The 20,408-nt window shown below is 36.9% G+C and overlaps 1 protein-coding gene across 12 annotated transcripts in view; it reads right to left on the bottom strand.

Annotated features, from left to right (window-relative positions):
• Window positions 1-2,911: 2,911 nt before the first annotated feature.
• Window positions 2,912-20,408, bottom strand: part of LOC104604504 (cell division cycle protein 27 homolog B-like) — a 52,866-nt gene continuing 35,369 nt past the window's right edge. For 9 of the 12 annotated variants that reach the window (XM_010268870.3, XM_010268872.3, XM_019198965.2 and 6 more), the window contains 10 exons: window positions 19,570-19,608; window positions 19,150-19,378; window positions 10,609-10,838; window positions 10,436-10,501; window positions 9,199-9,318; window positions 8,015-8,091; window positions 6,605-6,724; window positions 6,227-6,446; window positions 5,796-6,077; window positions 2,912-3,190 (listed from right to left, as the gene is read on the bottom strand). In XM_010268870.3, coding sequence (XP_010267172.1) covers window positions 3,140-3,190; window positions 5,796-6,077; window positions 6,227-6,446; window positions 6,605-6,724; window positions 8,015-8,091; window positions 9,199-9,318; window positions 10,436-10,501; window positions 10,609-10,838; window positions 19,150-19,378; window positions 19,570-19,608 — 1,434 coding nt within the window. In that variant the 3' untranslated portion in view covers window positions 2,912-3,139. The remainder of the gene's footprint in view (window positions 3,191-5,795; window positions 6,078-6,226; window positions 6,447-6,604; window positions 6,725-8,014; window positions 8,092-9,198; window positions 9,319-10,435; window positions 10,502-10,608; window positions 10,839-19,149; window positions 19,379-19,569; window positions 19,609-20,408) is intronic. The other 3 variants (XM_019198966.2, XM_010268873.3, XM_088890069.1) reach the window with 1 other exon arrangement.

The raw sequence follows: 20,408 nt of genomic DNA on the forward strand, positions 1-20,408 counted from the left end.
GGATACAATTATAATTTCTCTCTATCGTCATTCACGTTTGCTTCTTCATTTAATTAAATTCAAACTTATTCATGTATAACACTATAATTTCCACATTGCAAGTTACTGGGCTGCTACTTCCTGACTCGGGCCCTGTCCAAACACCATAATTGAAACATGTAATCCTCGTTTACTAGACCAGAGGCGACTTAAATTAGAAGTAATTGTTTCAGTTCAATATATAATATAAAAGCAGTAGTAGATTGCATGTAAGTGTGAGACCTCTTGAGCAAATTAAAATTCAATTTGATTAGATTTGTGCAACAATGAGGTCAATATTTAACTTCATTGTAAAGGGTATGTAATCCTATCTCTTCGGCGTTAAAAGCATGTCTTATCTTTACTGAATGCCCATTTGGGAGGATTTTCACGCCTTCTGGTTTGTAAGGTGGGCTCTATACAGAAAGTCTGGAAGCTATGAAATCGGAGCAGATATAGAACTGTTCTGGGGACCGGTTTACAGGTCGAATGGTCCAATTTCCCAGCTTGAATGGATGGCCCATTTTGATTTAAAAAATAAATAAAATAAAACAATAAAAACTGTTGTCCAAGTTGATGATTCAACCATTCGAACTAATGGGTCATTGACCAAATCAGCAGTTTTTGACTAAAAAGAGATTTTAGGGTGAAATGAAAATAATTACCAGATCAACTAGTCCAGTTCGATTTTCATTTTTCAAAACATTGCCCCCAATATACTTTCCAAAGAAAGTAGTTTTAATAGCTTCATCAAATTAATCAATAGCTTTTGGAGTTCATGATTGATGTCAATCAGGAGGGCTCCTACTCAGAAAAAAAAAAGGATGAATAAATTTTAACCTAGATTAAAGTATTACCTCACATTTTTTAATAGAAAACCAAAATCAACTTAGTTTACTAACTCCATATAAAACCCAACAAAATTGAAAAGCTAATTACAAATCCAACCTAATTTAATGTCTTTTTCTGGTGGGCAATTTGATTACTTGTGTTAAATAAAAAAAAATGCAAACTAAATTCATCACATGCGTAGTGGGTCCCAAAAAAAAATGATGGTTGTCCCCTGCTTGGTACACAATGGTCATTTAACCAGTTCTTCATAAAAAGAAAGCATTAATTAAAGATAAACAACTAGAACACGTAGTTTATCAGATTATCATGAAATTTCTTCTTCCTCTAATGACTTATCTCTAACGTAACCCAGATTGAAAAATGACAGAAGTGGCTTTCAAATATGGTCAAAGAGAGGATCCTTGCAATATTGGTTAAGTTGCTACAGTGAATGGATGGATAGGGGGTGTGTGATTGAGTGGTTATGGTTGTGGCTGGCATGGGATATAATGATTGATCTGCAACAATTAAAAATGCTATCAAGTTCAGTTAATGGATCATTGCAAGGGGTGAACTGATATAATGTATCATGCAAGAAGAGTGCTATTGACTGCCCAGGCTATCAAACATGAACAACTAAGGTTTTTCTTTTTCCTACCATTACAACATCATAATTCACAATCACCTTTTTTCTTGGACATTTAAGTGACGGGACGGTTACCTTAAATTTTATCAATTAACCATTATAAAGGGAGGAACAAAGCTATAGAGAGCCTCAGTCACCTACCATACATCATACATGATTTATCTTATTTTTAATAATCTATGTTTTCTAATAAATTCTTGGCTAAAAGCCTGCTTTATCGGTATTGTTTGTAATTCTATACAAGTTTTGTTTTTTGTTTTGGTGTTGTTTTATATTTCTTTCTTTTCTTCGTTTCTTCCAAAAGCTATGATTTTCAATATCTTCTGTGTTAATTCATATTTTTCTTGTTTGATGTTTTCATCATCGTCAACTATGTAAATTCTATAAAATTTATGTTCCTTGTCAGTTGTTTTTTTCGTTGTACTTGTATTTCTATATACTGAGGTTGGAAGAGAATCATAAATTGCCACCTGTTAAATGCTTAAAGGATCAGGACCCACAATTGAAGGGATCCCACCAAACAATTCTAATAGAATTTTTGTTACCGTTCAAATGTATCGAATAAAACTATAAATACTTCTGAGAAACAAAAAGGAAAAAGTATCTAATAATAATATTTATAACCCCCGTCACGAGAATTCCTTATTTAAGCTTTTTGATAAAGAAAGATGCTACCATAAAGAGGAATGGTATTCATCAAGAGTATTTGATATTTCAGAGATTGAAAATATACGAAGGCATCAACTGCCAGCATTTGACATTTGGTATCTGGTAATGTTTAATACCAAGGTTTCTGTTGTTTTTGGTTGTGCTTAGTACAACAGTACAAATGTATGTACAATTGCTGTTTCTCCCTTAAAACATTTTTGGAACAATTTAGATTTTGGGTTGAAAGAAGCATTCCTTAAAAAAGGCATGTATGGGAGGCTGAAGTGAATCTCATGTGATCGATCTGATAGCAATCTCTCACCAGTCCAGTTTTCTGAACAGCACTAACAAGATTTATTGAAATCCGATTTGGCCTTTACAAGACCGTGCTCTTGCAACCTTGCAATGGAAATATCTCCTCATGAAAAAAGCATATAAGTACCGATATATTCTCAATGCACGGCTGCAAAAGGCTGTGAGAATGATGTGAACACGGTTTTGTAAGCACTGAATCCGATCACAGATTTATTGGCAGATCACTGATACTTTTAAGGGTCTTTTGGGGTTTTGACCAGCTTCAGCTGGTAAGCAGGCCTAAGACCAACTCCCTGACCAATTTTGAAAAAAAAGAGCAAAAAAAAAAAAAATGTTAGAGAAAACAGAAATACCCGATACACCAATGGTGGCCGGAAATGATGATGTGCAAACAAGAGCACTGTAAACCCTAGGCATACACCAATGGTGGCAGGAAATATGGCACAATTCCTATAAGGTAGGTTTAAGCGAAATGTTATGCTCTACGCCACTATTTTGAAAAGCATATGTTGCGACTTTTGGAGAAATGGACCACCAAAATTGCAGTTGTTATAAAGTTCAAACCAATGATACAAGCCTGTCTGGCAACATGTCAGAAATCGTTTCTTCATACCCACCTATAAAACTGTAGGGATATTGTTACAAGATCCCCTTGCTCTGTGCACTTTTCTATAAAGTATGCTACAAGTTGTCCACCATCTCATCTGGTACATGCAACTTCTCAATTGCTAACTGTCAAAAACACAAATACTGTATGAGCTTCTATACAGAAAAAGGCACTCTGAGCTTCATGTATTTTAGCCATGCCAACAAGTTCAACAAAACCAAACTGCACATTGCTTTTTCATTTTCCACGATTCTGATGTCATATTTTTCCATATTTGAGTACCATTTTTTTTGTATTATAATTTATAGCAAACACTTGCATTGATTGTCATCAAGACTTTCAACACCCTCAATTGATGCCCAAGAATGAACTAAGTTCAGAAGTTTTGAGTCATTTGACAGTTCCAACAATCAAACAGTCTGAATGAGAGAGAAAAGGGTAAAATAAAATCCATATACAAAAATGAGGTAAGAATGAATTACACGAAAAGACAACAATATCAGTCGAAGAATTCACTCAGGCCATACTAATGATGCTACATGGTTGGATGTGCACTGCAATACTCCAGGATATACTTATTAAAGGCCATTACCCAATGTTGGTCCCAGCTATCTGGGGTCTTGAGAGAGGTTGACTGGCCAGGATATACTCTTTCCACCAGCTAAATATATTGTTTTAATCCTCCACCATAGGAAGGGGAGACATTGAAACAAGGGAAGAGAAGGCAAAAGATCATCTACCAACAAATGTAGTAACTAATAAAATGATGGAAGAAGACTGGGTACAAATGGGTACCAATTTGAAACAAGATGAACTGTGGTCAATGACATGGACAGATGAGCCATAAATACCCTTGGGCTGAATTGTTTGCACCCAAACCCCTTTTCAGTATTTAGTTGGGTAAAACTTCGTCTCCAACATACTGATCAAGAGAGGTTTTCTTTCTTCAAATCTGTGAGAAAGTGGGAAGATGAACCCTTCATTCAGAGGAAAGAAAGAGATCCATCAAGGCTGATTACTTGGAATGGATGGTGAAACATTTTCAGAATTTCAATATATAGATGTATATGTATAGAAAAAGGTTATCTACTCACATCAAGTAGGGATTTTCCCTGCAAGACCACTCCAATTTCTGCCAAACTCGAGATCCTGTGGCCAATCCAGATTGTCTATCACATAGGGGACCTACTGGATTGAACATATGTTCAATCCCACAGCCAATCAACAGTATACCTACCCCTTTATTGGAGTTTTGCCAAATTGATAGTAGCTCTCCACATTTTTAATTTTTCACTATAAATCTGGCCGTGAAAGAGGGTCTATTTTGAACATGTGCCAAAATCTTTTGAGCCAATTTTTTTCTCCATGAATAGAAAGTTGAAGGAACATTGAAATTCCTTGGAAGCTCCAAATTAGGAAGATTCCTAGGTCATTTAGGCAAGCTCACAAATTTGCACCCACATGTATGTGTATATGTACACATAAAAGGCTTCCTAATGGGTAACCCAGGTCCTTAAGGTGTAGGAGGATAGGAGGGGTATTTAAGTTAGGGATAAGGATCTGAACTCCATGCTGTGCTGACTGGAGTGCAGAAAGCAAAAGAAATAAAAGTGGACATGATAATTATTGAAGGCGACTCTTAGGTGGTGGTTAGCTGGCTAAAGAACAAGAAGAAGGTAGTTTTGGCCTATAGGGAGGTGCTTGAAAGATTAAATGATTGGCAAGGAATATGCTGATAGGAATTCAATGGCTTACCAAGAACTGCAAATGCATTGGATGGAACACTTACTAAGCAAGGTTGAGTAACATTGACTCTTCAAGGTTCTAATGTTTAAATTTGAAAAATGGCATACCAATAGCCTTGTATAGACACATGCTAGAGCTTTTGAGCTGAAGTTTATCCCATAAATTTATGAATATCATGTTGGTTCCAACTATTGTCACGTGTAAAATTTCTGGATCATTTAGAGCTCTCTAAACAACTTGACTAGTAAGCAAGCATTGTATCAGTATGTGAAATAACAGCAAAAAAGTAAATACAGAATCAAATAATGCAATTTCAATATTGACAGTGTTGTATTTATTTGAATGCCAAATCTTATCCTGCCTGTAAAGAAATGTCATAAAAGTAGAAAGTCTGTTTATTTCATGAAGCCCTTCAGAACTCCAAGAATTAATAAAGAATATTCACAAATATAATCAATGCCAATATCTCAGAAGGGGAATTATTCACTTGGCTTAAGTATTTTAATTAAAACCAAAACAAAAGGTAAAGAATTTGATATCCAGTAATTTTATTTCTACGTTTCAAGAAAACAAAGTCCTAAATCCTAAGCATATGAATGGAAAAAAAAGCTCCATAAATCTATTTTCCAATATTAATCATAGTTCTCAAGGCTTCGAAGCGACTCTATGCAACAGTGGAACACCTAGTTGCCTAGGTAATGGAATTTCACAATGAAAAAACTAAATTTCAGGTTAGATCCTTAATTTTACATACCAATCAGCATGTTTAAAAATTTAAAAAATAGTGATGCTCTTTACTAATAACATTAATTTCCTCTAAAAAATATAAGAAAATCACCCTATCTGAAAGACAATAGTAATTTAAATCAATCAACTTCCATATTTCAGACACAGTATATAATTTTGAGAACAAACAGGTGCTTCCTATAATCCTATAACTAATATCCATTGCACTAACAAAAAGGACAACCATGATTGGCATACCTTAATGGTAGCAACATCAGTTGCAGATGGTTTTAAATCCAGCGCAAGTCCAAAATGAAGCATTGCTTTCTCATAAATATTCCATTGCTTATAGATCTTACCCATCAGTGCATATACACTGCTTTCCTGAGGTGCATACTCTTTAAGCGCTTCTAGAACTTTCAGAGCTTCATCAAATTTCTCAAGACTCACTAGTATGTTAGCCTTCTGATACATGGGCAATGGATTCTTCTTATCTGCTATGATGGCCTTGTCCATCATATTCAAAGCTTCCTCACTTTTCTGCCAGATAATAGAAGCACAGAAGTTCAGTTGAACATCAGAACATAATATTTAAGTAAAAATGAATTTTTAATTAGCAAATTAGAATTTCCCTTTATGCCATCCAATTGTGCAATCAAAAGCATGCAACTTAAAAGGATTTTGTCAACCTTTAAAGCATGTAAAGCTGTTCCAAGATAACACATGATAACAGATGAGCATGGATTGATCTGGAAAGCCCTTCGAAAATGATGCTCAGCAAACTCAAACTTCTCTTGGCGAAGATATATCATACCAAGACCATACCAAGAGTTATAGTGCCTTGGATTTATTCTAAGAGCACTCTGATAGCTCTTTATTCCATTCTCAAAGTCCTCTAAAGCTACATGCCTGTTCACAAAGGAAATATTTATGGTAAGGGTACAGTTATCAATTACAAATATATAAACGAAAATAGTTTGGAAGAGAGTTAATCAGGAAAAGCAATCATGATCTATGAAATTCAAACTCTAAATTATGAGTTTGAAATAAAAAGGAGGGCCTCTTACTCATGGCCACATAGGGTGTGGGCATATGCAAATTTTGAATTCAATTGAACAGCACGCTGGAAATTTTTCAGAGCAGTTTCATGATCTTTCTGCAAGCTATAGCAGTTTCCCATGGCACACCTGTATGCCATTCCATTAAGAACAAAAAAACAACAACAAGATAAGGATAACAATCAAATAAGTAAATAAATAAAAAGATCATCATCATCATCTAAGCCTTATCCCCAATTATATGGGGTCTGATACATGAATCCTGTCTCACCATTCCACTTCTGTTTAATGCCATTTCCATTGTTAAATTATGAGCTCTTTAATCATTTCAAATAAATAAAAACATAAGGAAAACAATCTGGACATAGAAAGTGCAAACCTAAAAGCTTAAAATTCTTAAGGAAAATTTTTAGTTGCTGGAATTTTTCTATCAAAATCTTCCCATTGGAAGCTACAAGAGGCAGATGCCATAGTCATCAGATTTCTTCAGTGACTCCTTTATCACAAAGAACATCTAAAAGAGCTAGTTTTCCCCTGTTGTCGTGCAGTAGGAGACAATGTGCAACATAATACTCATTAACAATTAGCTGATTAATGTTCACAGAAAGAAACAACCAAAAATCCCAAGTACTTTATAAGAGAAATCCACCTAGACCCCTGATAGATGCAACTACATCTGACAAATGTGCTGAGAAAATATCCCTACTGTATGCCCCCAGCATCAATAGGCAGGCAGTGGTACTGTTAGTAATATAGAGAATGAGCAGTCCTCACCAGGATGGGATAAGGCAGATGAGACAAGGACAACAGAAAGAAATACAGTCCAAGAATCACATGATTCCAAGTTTCCAACAGTTCGCTCAAAGTGAATATATTTCTGGGACTACATGCATCAAAGGTCTGAATATGAGGGCCTGGGTGGAATAGTAAGGCAATGTGGGTGAAAATAACAACTGAAGATAGCAGTAGGGCTGTCATCTTGTGTGAAGGTAGATACAGTTCTGATCCAGGCCCTATAGGCTCTAACTAATAGACCCAGAACCAGCCAATTATTATCAAGCTTATTGGGTCTGAACCGATTAAGACCTGACTACAACTGACTGGACTTTAGCTGCTAATTCTCTTGCTCTCTCCTCAAAATATATCCCCTGTAAAATGACAATTTTAGACATCTTATATGAAATTATTATAGGTAAACCATGAGAGGCGTACATATATTAAACATCAAGAAGTGTGCGTACATAGGTTAACTTGGACTATTAGTAGCCCCAGATGTCTACTTCAAGAAATAAGTAAGCACAATGCCTATGGTTGGAAAAGGATACTATTAGGATTGAAAATATACATGTTGCATGTAAAATGTCTATGGGGAAAATCTGTGAATGTGAGCTCACAGCAACAGATGTTTGAAGGAGATACCAAGATTGTGGAGCTAGGCGATCAGTTGAGATCAGTTCCTGAGCAAGGTAGCTCAATTTCATCTCTTCCTTCAAATGCTGCCCAAAAAGAAAGACACCATTCAGTGAAACAAAAAGGAGTACTTAGATCAAATAAAGGTTTCCTACCATCATCACATTCCAGAAATTCATTATTAACAGTTGACAGTTTGAACCCATTTTTATCCAATTATTTGGTCAAATTATTTGCCTCTCAGCAACCACTATCACACATAAAAAGGGGAAAACTAATTATTTGGTCAAATTATTTGCCTCAGAGCAACCAGGAACTACACATCCTTGTAGAAATCTTATCTATAATAGATAACACAAGTGGCAAGAGAAGAATTAAAATGAATATCAATAAACACCATTCTCAAAGGTTGGGAGGCAAGCCACATGCCAAGAAGACAACCCATCCTGATGCAATGAAAAAGACCAGAAATTGGTAAACTGAAACTCAATTCTGAAGGTTGCTGCATAGGCAATCCAGGCTGATCTGGACTGGAGGAACTGTCAAAAATCATGTAGGGGAACTCCTACTCAGTTATTGTGGACAAGCTGGAGAAGGGAATTCTTTGAAGGCTGAAATGTGAGCACCTCACCAAAGTTTTAAACTGAGCAGTTCAATGGGCTTGACCAAATTATCAATAGAAGGTGCTGCCAGGTTGTGAATGGATAGATCGCATTAGAAGATCAAGGTTCATGGAACCCAAGACATATGATAAGAGAAGCCAAGTTACTACTTACTAGTGTTCACGATAAACCACTTGCTCAAATGGATTCCCAGATCAGTAAACAGCCATAAACTATGCTAGCCAGGGAGGAAGTAATTAAAAATTTGTTGGACTGCGTTTTGGCTGGTCCTGGGAGGGACTGGTATCAAAATCACACCTAAATGCTTATAACCTAATTTGTCAACATTGATCCTGTTGTATATGAAATTGTCCTACATTCCACCTCTGGAATGTATGGGCCCTTTGTAGTATTAATACACTTTTTGTTACTGATCAAAACAAGGAAACAAATTTGTTGAATAAATATTTATGCATTATCAAGTACCAAAATTGAGCGCAGTAGATTAACATGGGTGTTCTATGAGCATTTAGGTATAATACAAGAGCAAATGTAACTACATTGAAAAAATTACAACAGTAAAAAACTCACAAAAAGAACTGTAGAGTATATATCCATTCCTTCAAAACTATATGGTGATGCTTGGCGTGCAAGAGTGAAGGCTTGATCAGCTTCTAAATAATCTACCATCTCAAAATATGCTTTGCCAACCTGCATATAGTGCACAATTGTTGTTGTGCCAAATAGTCAGAAGTATATAGTACACTTGGCATGCTTATAAGACTGGATAAATATTCAAGAGCAAGAGTGTGACATAAGAATCCTTTTCATTGCACTATAGAGAAAGGAAACAAATCAAAAGATCCAAGAATTTATTCAACGGACTATTAATTCCAAATGTTTGGAAACACAACTTTGAACTATTAATTCTACATGAAGGAAACTATGCTGCTTTTCAAAGTAAAGAATACAATTTTTAGGCCCTATTATAGGAATATCTGATCATGTCCAGTGAACTGTTTAAGATTTGCCATATTTCCATGTAAATATTTTATTTATTTAAACAAAACAAAACCTTGACTATGCAACTTTTCATCAACTTTCTTCACTAAGAAACTCTAAACAATGTGTTTGAATTCGAAGGAAGAAATGTAACTACACTCCACCCTTCCCCAATTAGTGGGTTCAAAATGACAACCCCTCAGTCAACCCCATGAAGCTTTTAAAATCTACAAAAATGGTGGAAAATATGGTCCAAGATCTACAAATTTCTGGATATAGCAACTTTTTTGAAGCCAAAGTGCAAGATCTGCAAAGCTTCTAGAGCTGCAGAGAAAAATATATCCCCTATGCTGCTCCACCAACCCAAACACAGCCTAATGCATTACACTAGATAATATTAATGAGGAAATGAGATCATAAATCATAATCATTTCTTGTAATCTGAATCATATCAAGAATTACTCAGTCATAACTTTTTTTTTGAAAGGTAAGGTAAAAATTTATTAATAAAGGGAGAAAAAGATACAACAGTTTCCTAGCCAGAGAAGGATTAGCCAGGAATCAACTGAGATTACAGACTACATAGGGACTGGGAGCTAAACAACTGAGGCACACTCAGGTGCTTAAACTCAAAATTTACAGACACCCAAGAAACCAGCTTACTAACTGCACACTGCACTAATTCATCTCAACTTTTCATTTTGTTACAGAAAAAATCTATTGTTTCTTTTAAACCAAATTGACGATAGAACAGCTGCGGGAATTGACACAACACAGCATGAATAGGTAAAGAAATACAGATATACAATTAGTGAAGAAAAATTACCTGGGAAAGAACCCATCCTGTATTATACTGCTTGTGTGAAAGTTTCATATAAATGTCCAATGCATCCTGCTCCACATCAAAGCATTACATAATTGTTCAAATCTGTATCATCAAGAAGGGGCAGTGATTATGTACTTACGGTTTACTTAATTTCTATCAATCACCATTAATACCTGGCACCTGTACATACAGGAAAGCCTGTAGCCTTCTCCAAGAGTTCTCAAAAGATCAAGCAGCTCCAAGATACCACTTGAAACTCTTGAACCATGTGCAAGAACCCCACCCATCTGTTGACCTGTTCTCTCTCGTTCAAGAGATCCATCATCAGCGAACAAAGATGCACTAGAAGAAGTTGTTGCTGTATTATCTAATCGACTGTCATCAAAGGACTCAGATCGTCTACCTACAATAAGTTAAAGTGGAAGCTCCATAATTGTTCCACATGATCCATCAGCTGCATATAAGCAGAAAAGAGACCAAGAATATAATTTTGAGAACAGATAATACTACTACAAGTTTAAATAATCACACTACTTTGAAATATGACAAAAGAAACAATCAAAACTGTAATCTGTGTTCAAACAGGATAAAGTGTGGCAAGAACAGCCATATAGTAGTTGGAATCATCAAAAGCCCCAAAACCACATAAAGTCATACTAAGACAAATTTTGTATAAACTCAAAAGGCAAAATCTGGGGTAATTGGATTCCCAAAACGTGCCACGCATACAATACTTCAAGAATCGCGACCTTCACTTGAAAGTTTAGCTACACCCAAAATCAGCCTGCATGTGTCATTCTCATGAATTGATTTGGGCACATCTTTTTGGAAGGTAGATGCACAAGTCAGGGTAATGCATAAAGCATTGCCATTTTTTAAAATGCCCTGAAACTAAAATTTGATGACATAAATCTTGGGATTTCAGATTAAATATATGATATGGATCCTAATTGAAAGGAAAGGTCAAACATAGAACCAAGACTGACAAATGACATAAAACCTAACTGTGCTCTTCGTATATGATTTTAGACCCACTCAACAAAACTTGGATTTGTCTCTTGCAATCTCTAAGGGCCTGTTGGGTTCACAGTTGGAATTGGAACCAGAATCGAAATCGAAATCAAAATACTCCGGAATTGGAATCTCTAAGGGCCTGTTTAGTTCAGGCTGGAATTGGAATCGGAATCAGAATTGGCTAGAATGGATTCTCATTCCCAAGGAAGGGGGAGGGAATGTCCATTCCCTCAAATGGGGGAATGCCATCAGATTCCAATTCCGCCCAACCAAAAGGTTGGAATCGGAATGTCCAATTCCAGACCCTTATTCCCATGAACCAAATGGACCCTAAATTTCTTACAGAATCAACTGTTATTTTGTCCATTCAAGACTATTATTACTAATGCCAAATCCATGAGAAGAAACCCAACTTCCATGTAAATTCTTGACCAATCTTGAAACATTGAAGATTCTCCTCTTCTTCTCCTTCCATAGACCCAATAATGGCAAATTATAGTGTGGCCACGATATCAAAGATGTCACAACAATTAGGCCTCTAGGAGATCAAGAGCCTCCAAGAACTATTCTGTCTCCATCCTAATGAGGTATGAAAAGATGCAAGTAATTAGGTCATGTTACAATGATTTGGTATCTCAATTCCTATTTCTTTCTACTTATCCACTGGTAAAGTCTTCTCAAGCAAGACCAAGGCCTCCACAATGGGTAGAATGGAACTAGCTTAAATCTTACTACTTAAGATGCTGAAACCATGTTCCCTTTTCAGCATCCTATTATAAGAGGAGCTATGAGAACTGGACCTTGTCTCGAAGGAATTCAAAACTTTGAGATTTAAAGCTTGTTTATAATATACAAGCGTGTCATCCAATAATTTTACACACACACCCCCCATTATTTGGTTTAATGGTAAAATCTTGGGCTGACAAGAGTGAGAACATGGGTTTCAAGTGGCCACTTTGTGCTAAAAAAGTGCCACAAAGCCTAGATCTGTATCCAGTCTACCATGTATGTATGTATGTATGTATGTATGTATGTATGTATGTATGTATGTATGTATGTATGTGTGCACTTAGGAATACAGGTCCACAAATGCACTAAAAGAAACTAGTATATCAAAATATTATAAACCCACAAAATGAATAATTTAATGCAAGAATGACTATTATAATATTAAAAACTAACAAAGTAAAAATATAAAATATAATAAAGCACCTTCTACAAAAACAAAATGGTGCTTGGGCAAGGCAACCTCCCAAAAAAAGTGCTGTCAAAGGGTCAGGTCTAGTGTGCATCAGGGTAGATCTGGACCCAATCTGATAAGGAAATGTGCAGAACCAGTTCGGATCTGTAATCAGGACTGTTGGGTTTGACCCAACAAGATCCAATTATAATTGGAAGCTATACATTTAACCTGTAAATTGACAATAAACCTACTTATTTGTTAAATTGGCACATTTTGACATCATAATCTGATAATATTACAAGCATATCATGAGAAAAAAGGTATTAAAATGGGGGTATCTTTGTAATATGTTTATACATCAGTTCAGGTCTTTATACATCAGGACATATAATACAGACTCAGATCCAATAATTGAGTCAATTCAGTTCAGGTCTGCCTGATCCACTAACAGCCCTATCAACAGGTTCTGAGTTGCCTAGGCATCACCTTGACAACTATGGTTGACTGAGATGGTTTAGTTACATGTATAGACAACCAATGACTGCACTTGAGATGTGAATTGATGCAAGTAGAAGGCTCTAAAAGAGCCTGGGAAGACCAAAGAAAATGTGGATTAAAGTGGCAAAAAATGATTAAGGACTTACAATTTGACAGAAAACATGGTTCTTAATAGATCACAGTGGAGGGATGGGATTCATGTGGCTGACCCCAAATAGTTGGGATTATGACGGACTTGAGTTGAGTTGAATGTGTGTGTGTGTGTGCACATAATATATGCAACATGTTTGTCCATTCACACTTTCTTCTGAAGGTTGTAGAGATAGCTGATAAGCTGTTAGTGCTTGTGGGGTTCCAACCCCACATTTTATACCTGCTGTTTATTTTATTTTTTATTTAGAATAATTAGGTCGGCTGGGCCTTGTTTGTCTTTCTTTCATTTGTTTTAAGTAAGGGTATTACGGTAATTAGTCATTGTAATAGATTACAATATAAATACATCTTAGTGGGCGGCTAGAAACATAACTCAGCCAAACCCTTTCTTTCCTACTTCTTCACTTCCTCTCTCCCTTCCTCTTCTATTCGTGAGCCTTCTTTCTCTTTCTTTCCTACCTTTTTAAATCAGAAAACAACTATTTGCTGGTTTAATTTATTCAAGTTGGTATTAGAGCCAAAACTAGAGAAGTTTAGGGCTCTCATGTGAGCCTAATCCAGTCGGCAGCATGAGAAGTTATTGAATCTGAAGTATTGCATCTTCGCCTGATTCTTGGAGGATCATTGGAGATTCGAATTGTGCCCAAGGGGTTACAAGACCTTTGGAGAGTGCCCGGTGACCAGGAAGAGTCAGAGAAGTCAGGTAAGCCAAAGATTAGGGTTTAATCTGAAGGTTAAAGGTGGCGATCAAATTCTTTCTGAGAAAGAACTCATCTTTATTGAGATCAACCTTAAAGGGAACAGTTTTTAACCTTCTGGAAGCAGTGGTTAATAGAATTCTGTCTCCTTTTCCATTCTTTAGGGTTTCTTGAAAGAGATCGACCTTGAAAGGAGTTTTTTTTTGACAGTTCTGATTTAAGTCAATTATTGCTGTTAGTTTTCTGAGAGAGATCAACCTTAATTCAGCAGTTTTCTGATATATCTGCTAGTTTCTCTGAGTTTTTTTTGTGAAATCCCACGGTCAACCATTGCTCCCATTTTTCTGTGACTGACTGGTTCTTGAGTAGCTACAGTAATCTGGTTTTTTGGCTCCTGGGTGTTCTTGTTGACTGAGGAGTGTTTCTTGGGAGTTACCAATAATCTGAAATTGATTTCTGGTAGTGACTGTTAACATCCTCTTTAAAATGGAGAAAGTTGGAAGTGAATTCAATACTCCAGGGAAAAGTTTTTTAGGGGCTGGAAGTATGACTGAAAGTTCTTTTCAAATTACAACTGTTAGGTTCGATGGAACAAATTACTTGGAGTGGGCACAATCAGCCATGATGGCAATTGGGGGTAGAGGTAAATTAGGCTATGTAATGGGGGATATAAAGAAACCAGCAAACGACGACACATCACTTGCCAAATGGGTTCAAGAGAACTATTTGGTGATGACATGGCTGTGTAATTCAATGCAGCCCCACATTAGCCGAAATTATTTATGGGCCAAAACGGCTAAGGAAATCTGGGATAATATGAAAGAGACCTACTCCCAACCTCTTAATGTTGCTAGGGCTTATGAATTGAAGTGTGAAGTGAAAAATCTCAAGCAGGGGGAGAAGCCAGTCTCCGTTTACTTTGCTACTTTGAAATCTTTGTGGCATGAAATTGACCATTTGGAAACCATTGAATGGGAGAGAGAGAGATGCGACTACCTATAGCAAGCTGGTTGAAACAAACAGAGTTTTTGAATTCCTAGCAGGTCTGAATTCAGAATTTGACATAGTAAGACAGCAACTTCTTACTAGGGATAGTGTGACCTTGTCTCAGGCTTATTCACTAGTGCACAGTGAAGAGAGTAGAAGAAAAGTGATGTTACAAGTTCAACCCATGGAATCAGCCCTAGCAGCAACAAAACAGAAATTTGGGAAAGATCAAGAAAAGGAAATAAAGAAGGAAGATAAAAGGGAGATGTTTTGTGATCATTGCAAGAAGCCCAAGCATATCACACTTCAGCCCCAGGTAATACTAGACCCTTCTGGGTAATAGATTCAGGTGCTTCTGACCATATGACTAGTTTATCCACCTTGTTTACCACCTACTGTTTATCCTCAGGCAAAGACAAAGTGTCTATTGTTGATGGCTCTCTTGTTCCTATTTCTGGCAAGGGAGACATCAGGTTTTCGGATGCCAACTCCTTGTCCTCAAATTTGCATGTCCCTAAGCTTAGTGCTAACTTGCTTTCAGTTAGTAGTATTACTAAGAATCAAAACTGTTCAATGACTTTTTTTCCCAATCGTTGTGTCTTTCAAAATCTGGAAACGAGGAAGGTGATTGGGATTGGCCGTGAGACGAATGGAGTCTACCTGCTTGAGCATCCACAGGGGAAGGAAAGTGAAGTTGGGAGATTGTTTGTTTCTCAGTCTTTGGGTCAGGTTATGCTTTGGCATAACAAATTAGGTCATTTGTCCTTTGGGTCTTTGAAGAGTCTGTTTCCAAGTTTGTTTGAGTCAGTCCAAATGTCTAGTTTGAAGTGTGAAAGCTGCGAACTTGCAAAACATTGTAGGTCAACTTATTCTTTGAGCAATAAAAGAAACAATATTCCATTTGAAATTATGCATATTGATGTTTGGGGGCCATATCATACTCCTACCATGGGGGGGTACAGATACTTGTTATTTGTTGATGATTATACCCGTTTCTTGTGGATATACCTCATGCACTCTCAAGATGAGTTTCCATCACTGACCCAAGCTTTCCATCAGATGGTATTGACCCAATTTGAGATCAAGATCAAAATTCTCAGATCTGATAATGCCAAGGAGTATTTTGCAAAACCCCTGGCATCAAATCTTCTAGACCATGGAGTTATTCATCAGAGCACTTGTCCTCGTACACCTCAGCAGAATGGGGTTGCTGAGAGAAAAAATATACATATTTTGGAAGTAGCTAGAAGCATTATGCCCAACTCTAATGTTCCCATACGCTTCTGGGGGGATGTAATCCGTACTGCTATTTACCTTATTAACTGAATTCCCTCACGGGTTTTGGACATGAAAACACCATTCAACCTTTTGTATCCAAACAAGGACTTGTTCACTATTCCCCTTAAAACCTTTGGGTGTACTTGCTTTGTTCAAAACCTGGGACCTCATCGCTCCAAATTTGATCCCAAAGCTGAAAAATGTATTTTCCTTGGGTATGCACAAAATCAAAAGGGGTATTGCTGTTATGATCCTGTTTCGGGAAGGCGTTATGTGTCCATGGATGTCACCTTTTTTGAGGAAATGCCCTACTATCATAGGGCCTCTCCTCAGGGGGAGAGTCGTGAGGAAGGAATTTCAGCCCTAGAAGTTCCATTACCTATACTAGTTGTTGAGGGGGAGTGCCGTGAAGAGGGTTGTCAAAAGTGCAGGGAGTTGAGAGTGTATCACAGACAGTGGAGGCAGGTTGGTTCGCGTTCACAACAGTCCAGGCAGATCCCAACACCTCCTACAGCTTCAGATCCAAGCATTACACCCATTGTTGAGCCCACTATTGCAGATACTTCACCTAACACTGTTGAGCCTTAGTCCCTTCCTTCGGATGACCTTGATCTCCCAATTGTAATTTGTAAAGGGAAGCGTCATTGTACTTCATCCACTGCTCATTGTATCTCCCAGTTTCTCTCTTATGGTCGTCTCTCATAATCCTACAGATCATTTATGGCATCTATTGCTACCATTCCTATACCCAGAACAGTGCAAGAGGCTCTTCTGATACCTGAATGGAAGGAAGCAATGCAAATAGAGATGGATGCACTTATTAAGAACAATACTTGAGAACTAGTTGACCAGTCTGAGAGGAAGAAACTTGTTGGATGCAAATGGGTGTTTACAGTAAAATATAATGTTGATGGCTCTGTAGAGAGATACAAGGCCAGATTGGTTGCAAAGGGCTTCACACAAATTTATGGCATAGACTATATGGAGATCTTTGCACCAGTTGCAAAGATGAACACAATTAGAGTCCTACTATCTAAGGTTGTGAACTTCTCTTGGCCACTTTTTCAGATGGACGTCAAGAATGCTTTGTATAGGCTGAAACAGTCTCCAAGAGCTTGGTTTGACAGGTTTAGATTGGCATTAGAAAAGTTCGGCTACATGTAGGCTCAATCAGATCACACTCTCTTCTTTAAGAAGACAGACTTTTCTTTTACCATACTTGCTGTCTATGTGGATGATATTGTGGTGACTAAAAATGATATTAATGAGATAGATGCTCTTAAGTAGAATCTTCACAAAGAATTTGAAGTAAAAGACTTGGGAGAACTGCATTATTTCCTACGAATTGAGGTGGCTCGATCTAAGCATGGCATCTTCATCTCTCAAAGAAAGTATGTCCTTGACTTATTGGATGAAACTGGAAAGTTAGGAGTAAAGCCTGCTGACACACCCATTGAGTTGAACCATAAATAAGTGCAGAAGGTGGAGAACCTTTGAGGACAGGGCTATGTATCAAAAGTTGGTTGGGAAACTTCTTTATCTCTACCTAACACAACCAGACATTTCATATGCTGTCAGTGATGTCAATCAATACATGCATTCTCCTAGGACTACTCACCCTCTTGCGGTGGAAAGGATACTTGCTTACTTGAAGAGATGCCCAGGGAGAGCCATACTTTTCAAGAACAATGGACACATGAAGATAGAAGTGTATACAAATGCTGATTGGGCTGGATAAATTGATGACAGAAGATCTACCTCGGGGTATTGTGCATTTGTAGGGGGGAACCTTGTTTCTTGGAGAAGCAAGAAACAAAATGTTGTTGCTTGCTCCAATGTTGAAGCTGAATACAGGTCCATGGCCAATGGTGTTGTAGAAGTGTTATGGCTGAAATCTTTGCTGGATGAACTTGGAATTGACTATGATAAACCTTTGATGTTGTATTGTGATAATCAAGCAGCAATTAACATTGCCCATAACCCAATACAGCATGATAGGACTAAACATATCGAGGTGGACAGACATTTTATCCGAGAGCGTGTTGCATCTCAAGAAGTGTGTCTTCCCTATGTTACCTCTGACATGCAGCTAGCTGATCTCTTTACTAAAGCAATCACAAAATTCAGGTTGGAGACAAATTTACGCAAGTTGGGTATGACAAATATCTACTCCCAACTTGAGGGGGAGTTGATAAGTTGTTAGTGTTTGTGGGGTTCCAACCCCACATTTTATACCTGCTGTTTATTTTATTTTTTATTTAGAATAATTAGGTCGGTTGGGCCTTGTTTGTCTTTCTTTCATTTGTTTTAAGTAAGGGTATTATGGTAATTAGTCATTGTGATAGATTACAATATAAATACATCTTAGTGGGCGGCTAGAAACATAATTCAGCCGAACCCTTTCTTTCCTACTTCTCTTCCTCTCTCCCTTCCCCTTCTATTCGTGACCTTTCTTTCTCCTTCTTTTCTACCTTTTTAAATCAGAAAACAACTATTTGCTGGTTTAATTTATTCAAGTAAGGTAATTGAAGTATGCATGAATGACTGGAAGAATAAATTTGCACATTTATTTCTTTTCGTGCATCCTTTAGGGCTGCTTGATAATACTTATTAGCACCCATCGATGAAATAATAATCAACAAAAACAAATTCAGAAAAGCAATGCTAGTACCACCATGGACAATGTTCACAACCCTATAAGGTCCTCAAATGAGAAAATGCTAAATATGTACATAAAGTTAGGGGTGTTAGCACTGTGCACTGATAATTGATGCAAGTAGGCCAGCAAAGTGGCGCAAAGGTGTTGGTTGGATGTAAACATTCACATAATTGATAAATTAATATAATCTAGAATAAAAAATAGAGCTTTCTCGTGGTGAGAAAATCATAGCCAAGTTTAACACCTTCATCAAAACTTTCACTGGCACTGGGCTGTCCCTTACAAAATGTGCCTGAACGAATAGCTGCTGAAATCAACTTAGATGATGAAGAAAGCCCTCCAAAATATCTGGTAGAAGAATGACCAGACCCATTAGTTCCAACTTGTAAGGAATTTGAGTTTGTGTTTGCCGCTTCTCCAGCAAGTCTTGTACTTCGTCTAGGCTCAGAATCAGAAAATAACCTCCCTGAAACCTGCAAGAAAACATCAAGATAAATGGTTTCAGTTTCAACAAACTTATGCACTAGTATGCCATGTGCTCCCAGTAATATATAAAAATATTAACAAATTTAATATGATTAAAGATCACAGGAATGACCAATAAGCCTAGTAAGTGGAAACAGGTAAATAAATTCTCTGGAAATCACAAGAGACGAACATGCACCTGAGATAAACCAAAATAAGCGGAAGATAGACAGAATTTCTGCATCAGGGTCGAACCAACAGATAATAAGACAAGGATGCAAACAAGCTACTAAACTGACTGCTAGGTAAAAGAACAAAGAGTAGTAACTTCAGGGCATACAAAATTTTATGCTTATGGAAAAGCAAGGATAGAGAAGCCAGGCACTCTATGAGGAAAATGAAAACCACCAAAGAACTGGTGGGAACTTAAAAGAATGAGGAAGAAAGTCACTGATCCGTAGTATGTTTTCCAAGCTTTAATCTCAACTTGAACTTCAGTCCTTTCAAGAGTGGAACATGTCGTGAAATCTTATGAAATACTGGAAACTAAGGAATGATATGGAACCAGAAGAGACATTATTTCATTTTTTTTACAAAACAATAAAAGACAAAAATGCATATAACTCACCAAACAACCGTACAAAACATGTACAATTAAGTAGCAAAGAAGCCAAGAAAGTTACTGAAGTACTGCTTAAACCATCTTAGACATCAAAACCTTCAGAAAAATAGATATGAATAACTAGTTCCCTTTCATGCAAAAATATGGAAATGGATTGGCTGTAGACCACATACTTATCAAATTATGTGGATTTATTTCATTTTCATACAATTTTAAGTAAAAATAATTCCAAGTATTTGTGTCTGGCCAGTAAAATTTAATATGCCCTAAGTCTATAAATAAAAACAAAAAACAAAGAAAAATATGAAAAAGAAAAGTGCATTTGTATGGACTAAACACTTATTTCTTCTAGATGATATTTAGCTCGTTAACCATGTAAAATCTTACAGTGTCAAACTCCACTAATGATCAATATA

Source organism: Nelumbo nucifera, chromosome 6 (assembly GCF_055504915.1).
Source record: "Nelumbo nucifera cultivar China Antique chromosome 6, China Antique-T2T, whole genome shotgun sequence".
NCBI classification, from domain to species: Eukaryota; Viridiplantae; Streptophyta; class Magnoliopsida; order Proteales; family Nelumbonaceae; genus Nelumbo; species Nelumbo nucifera.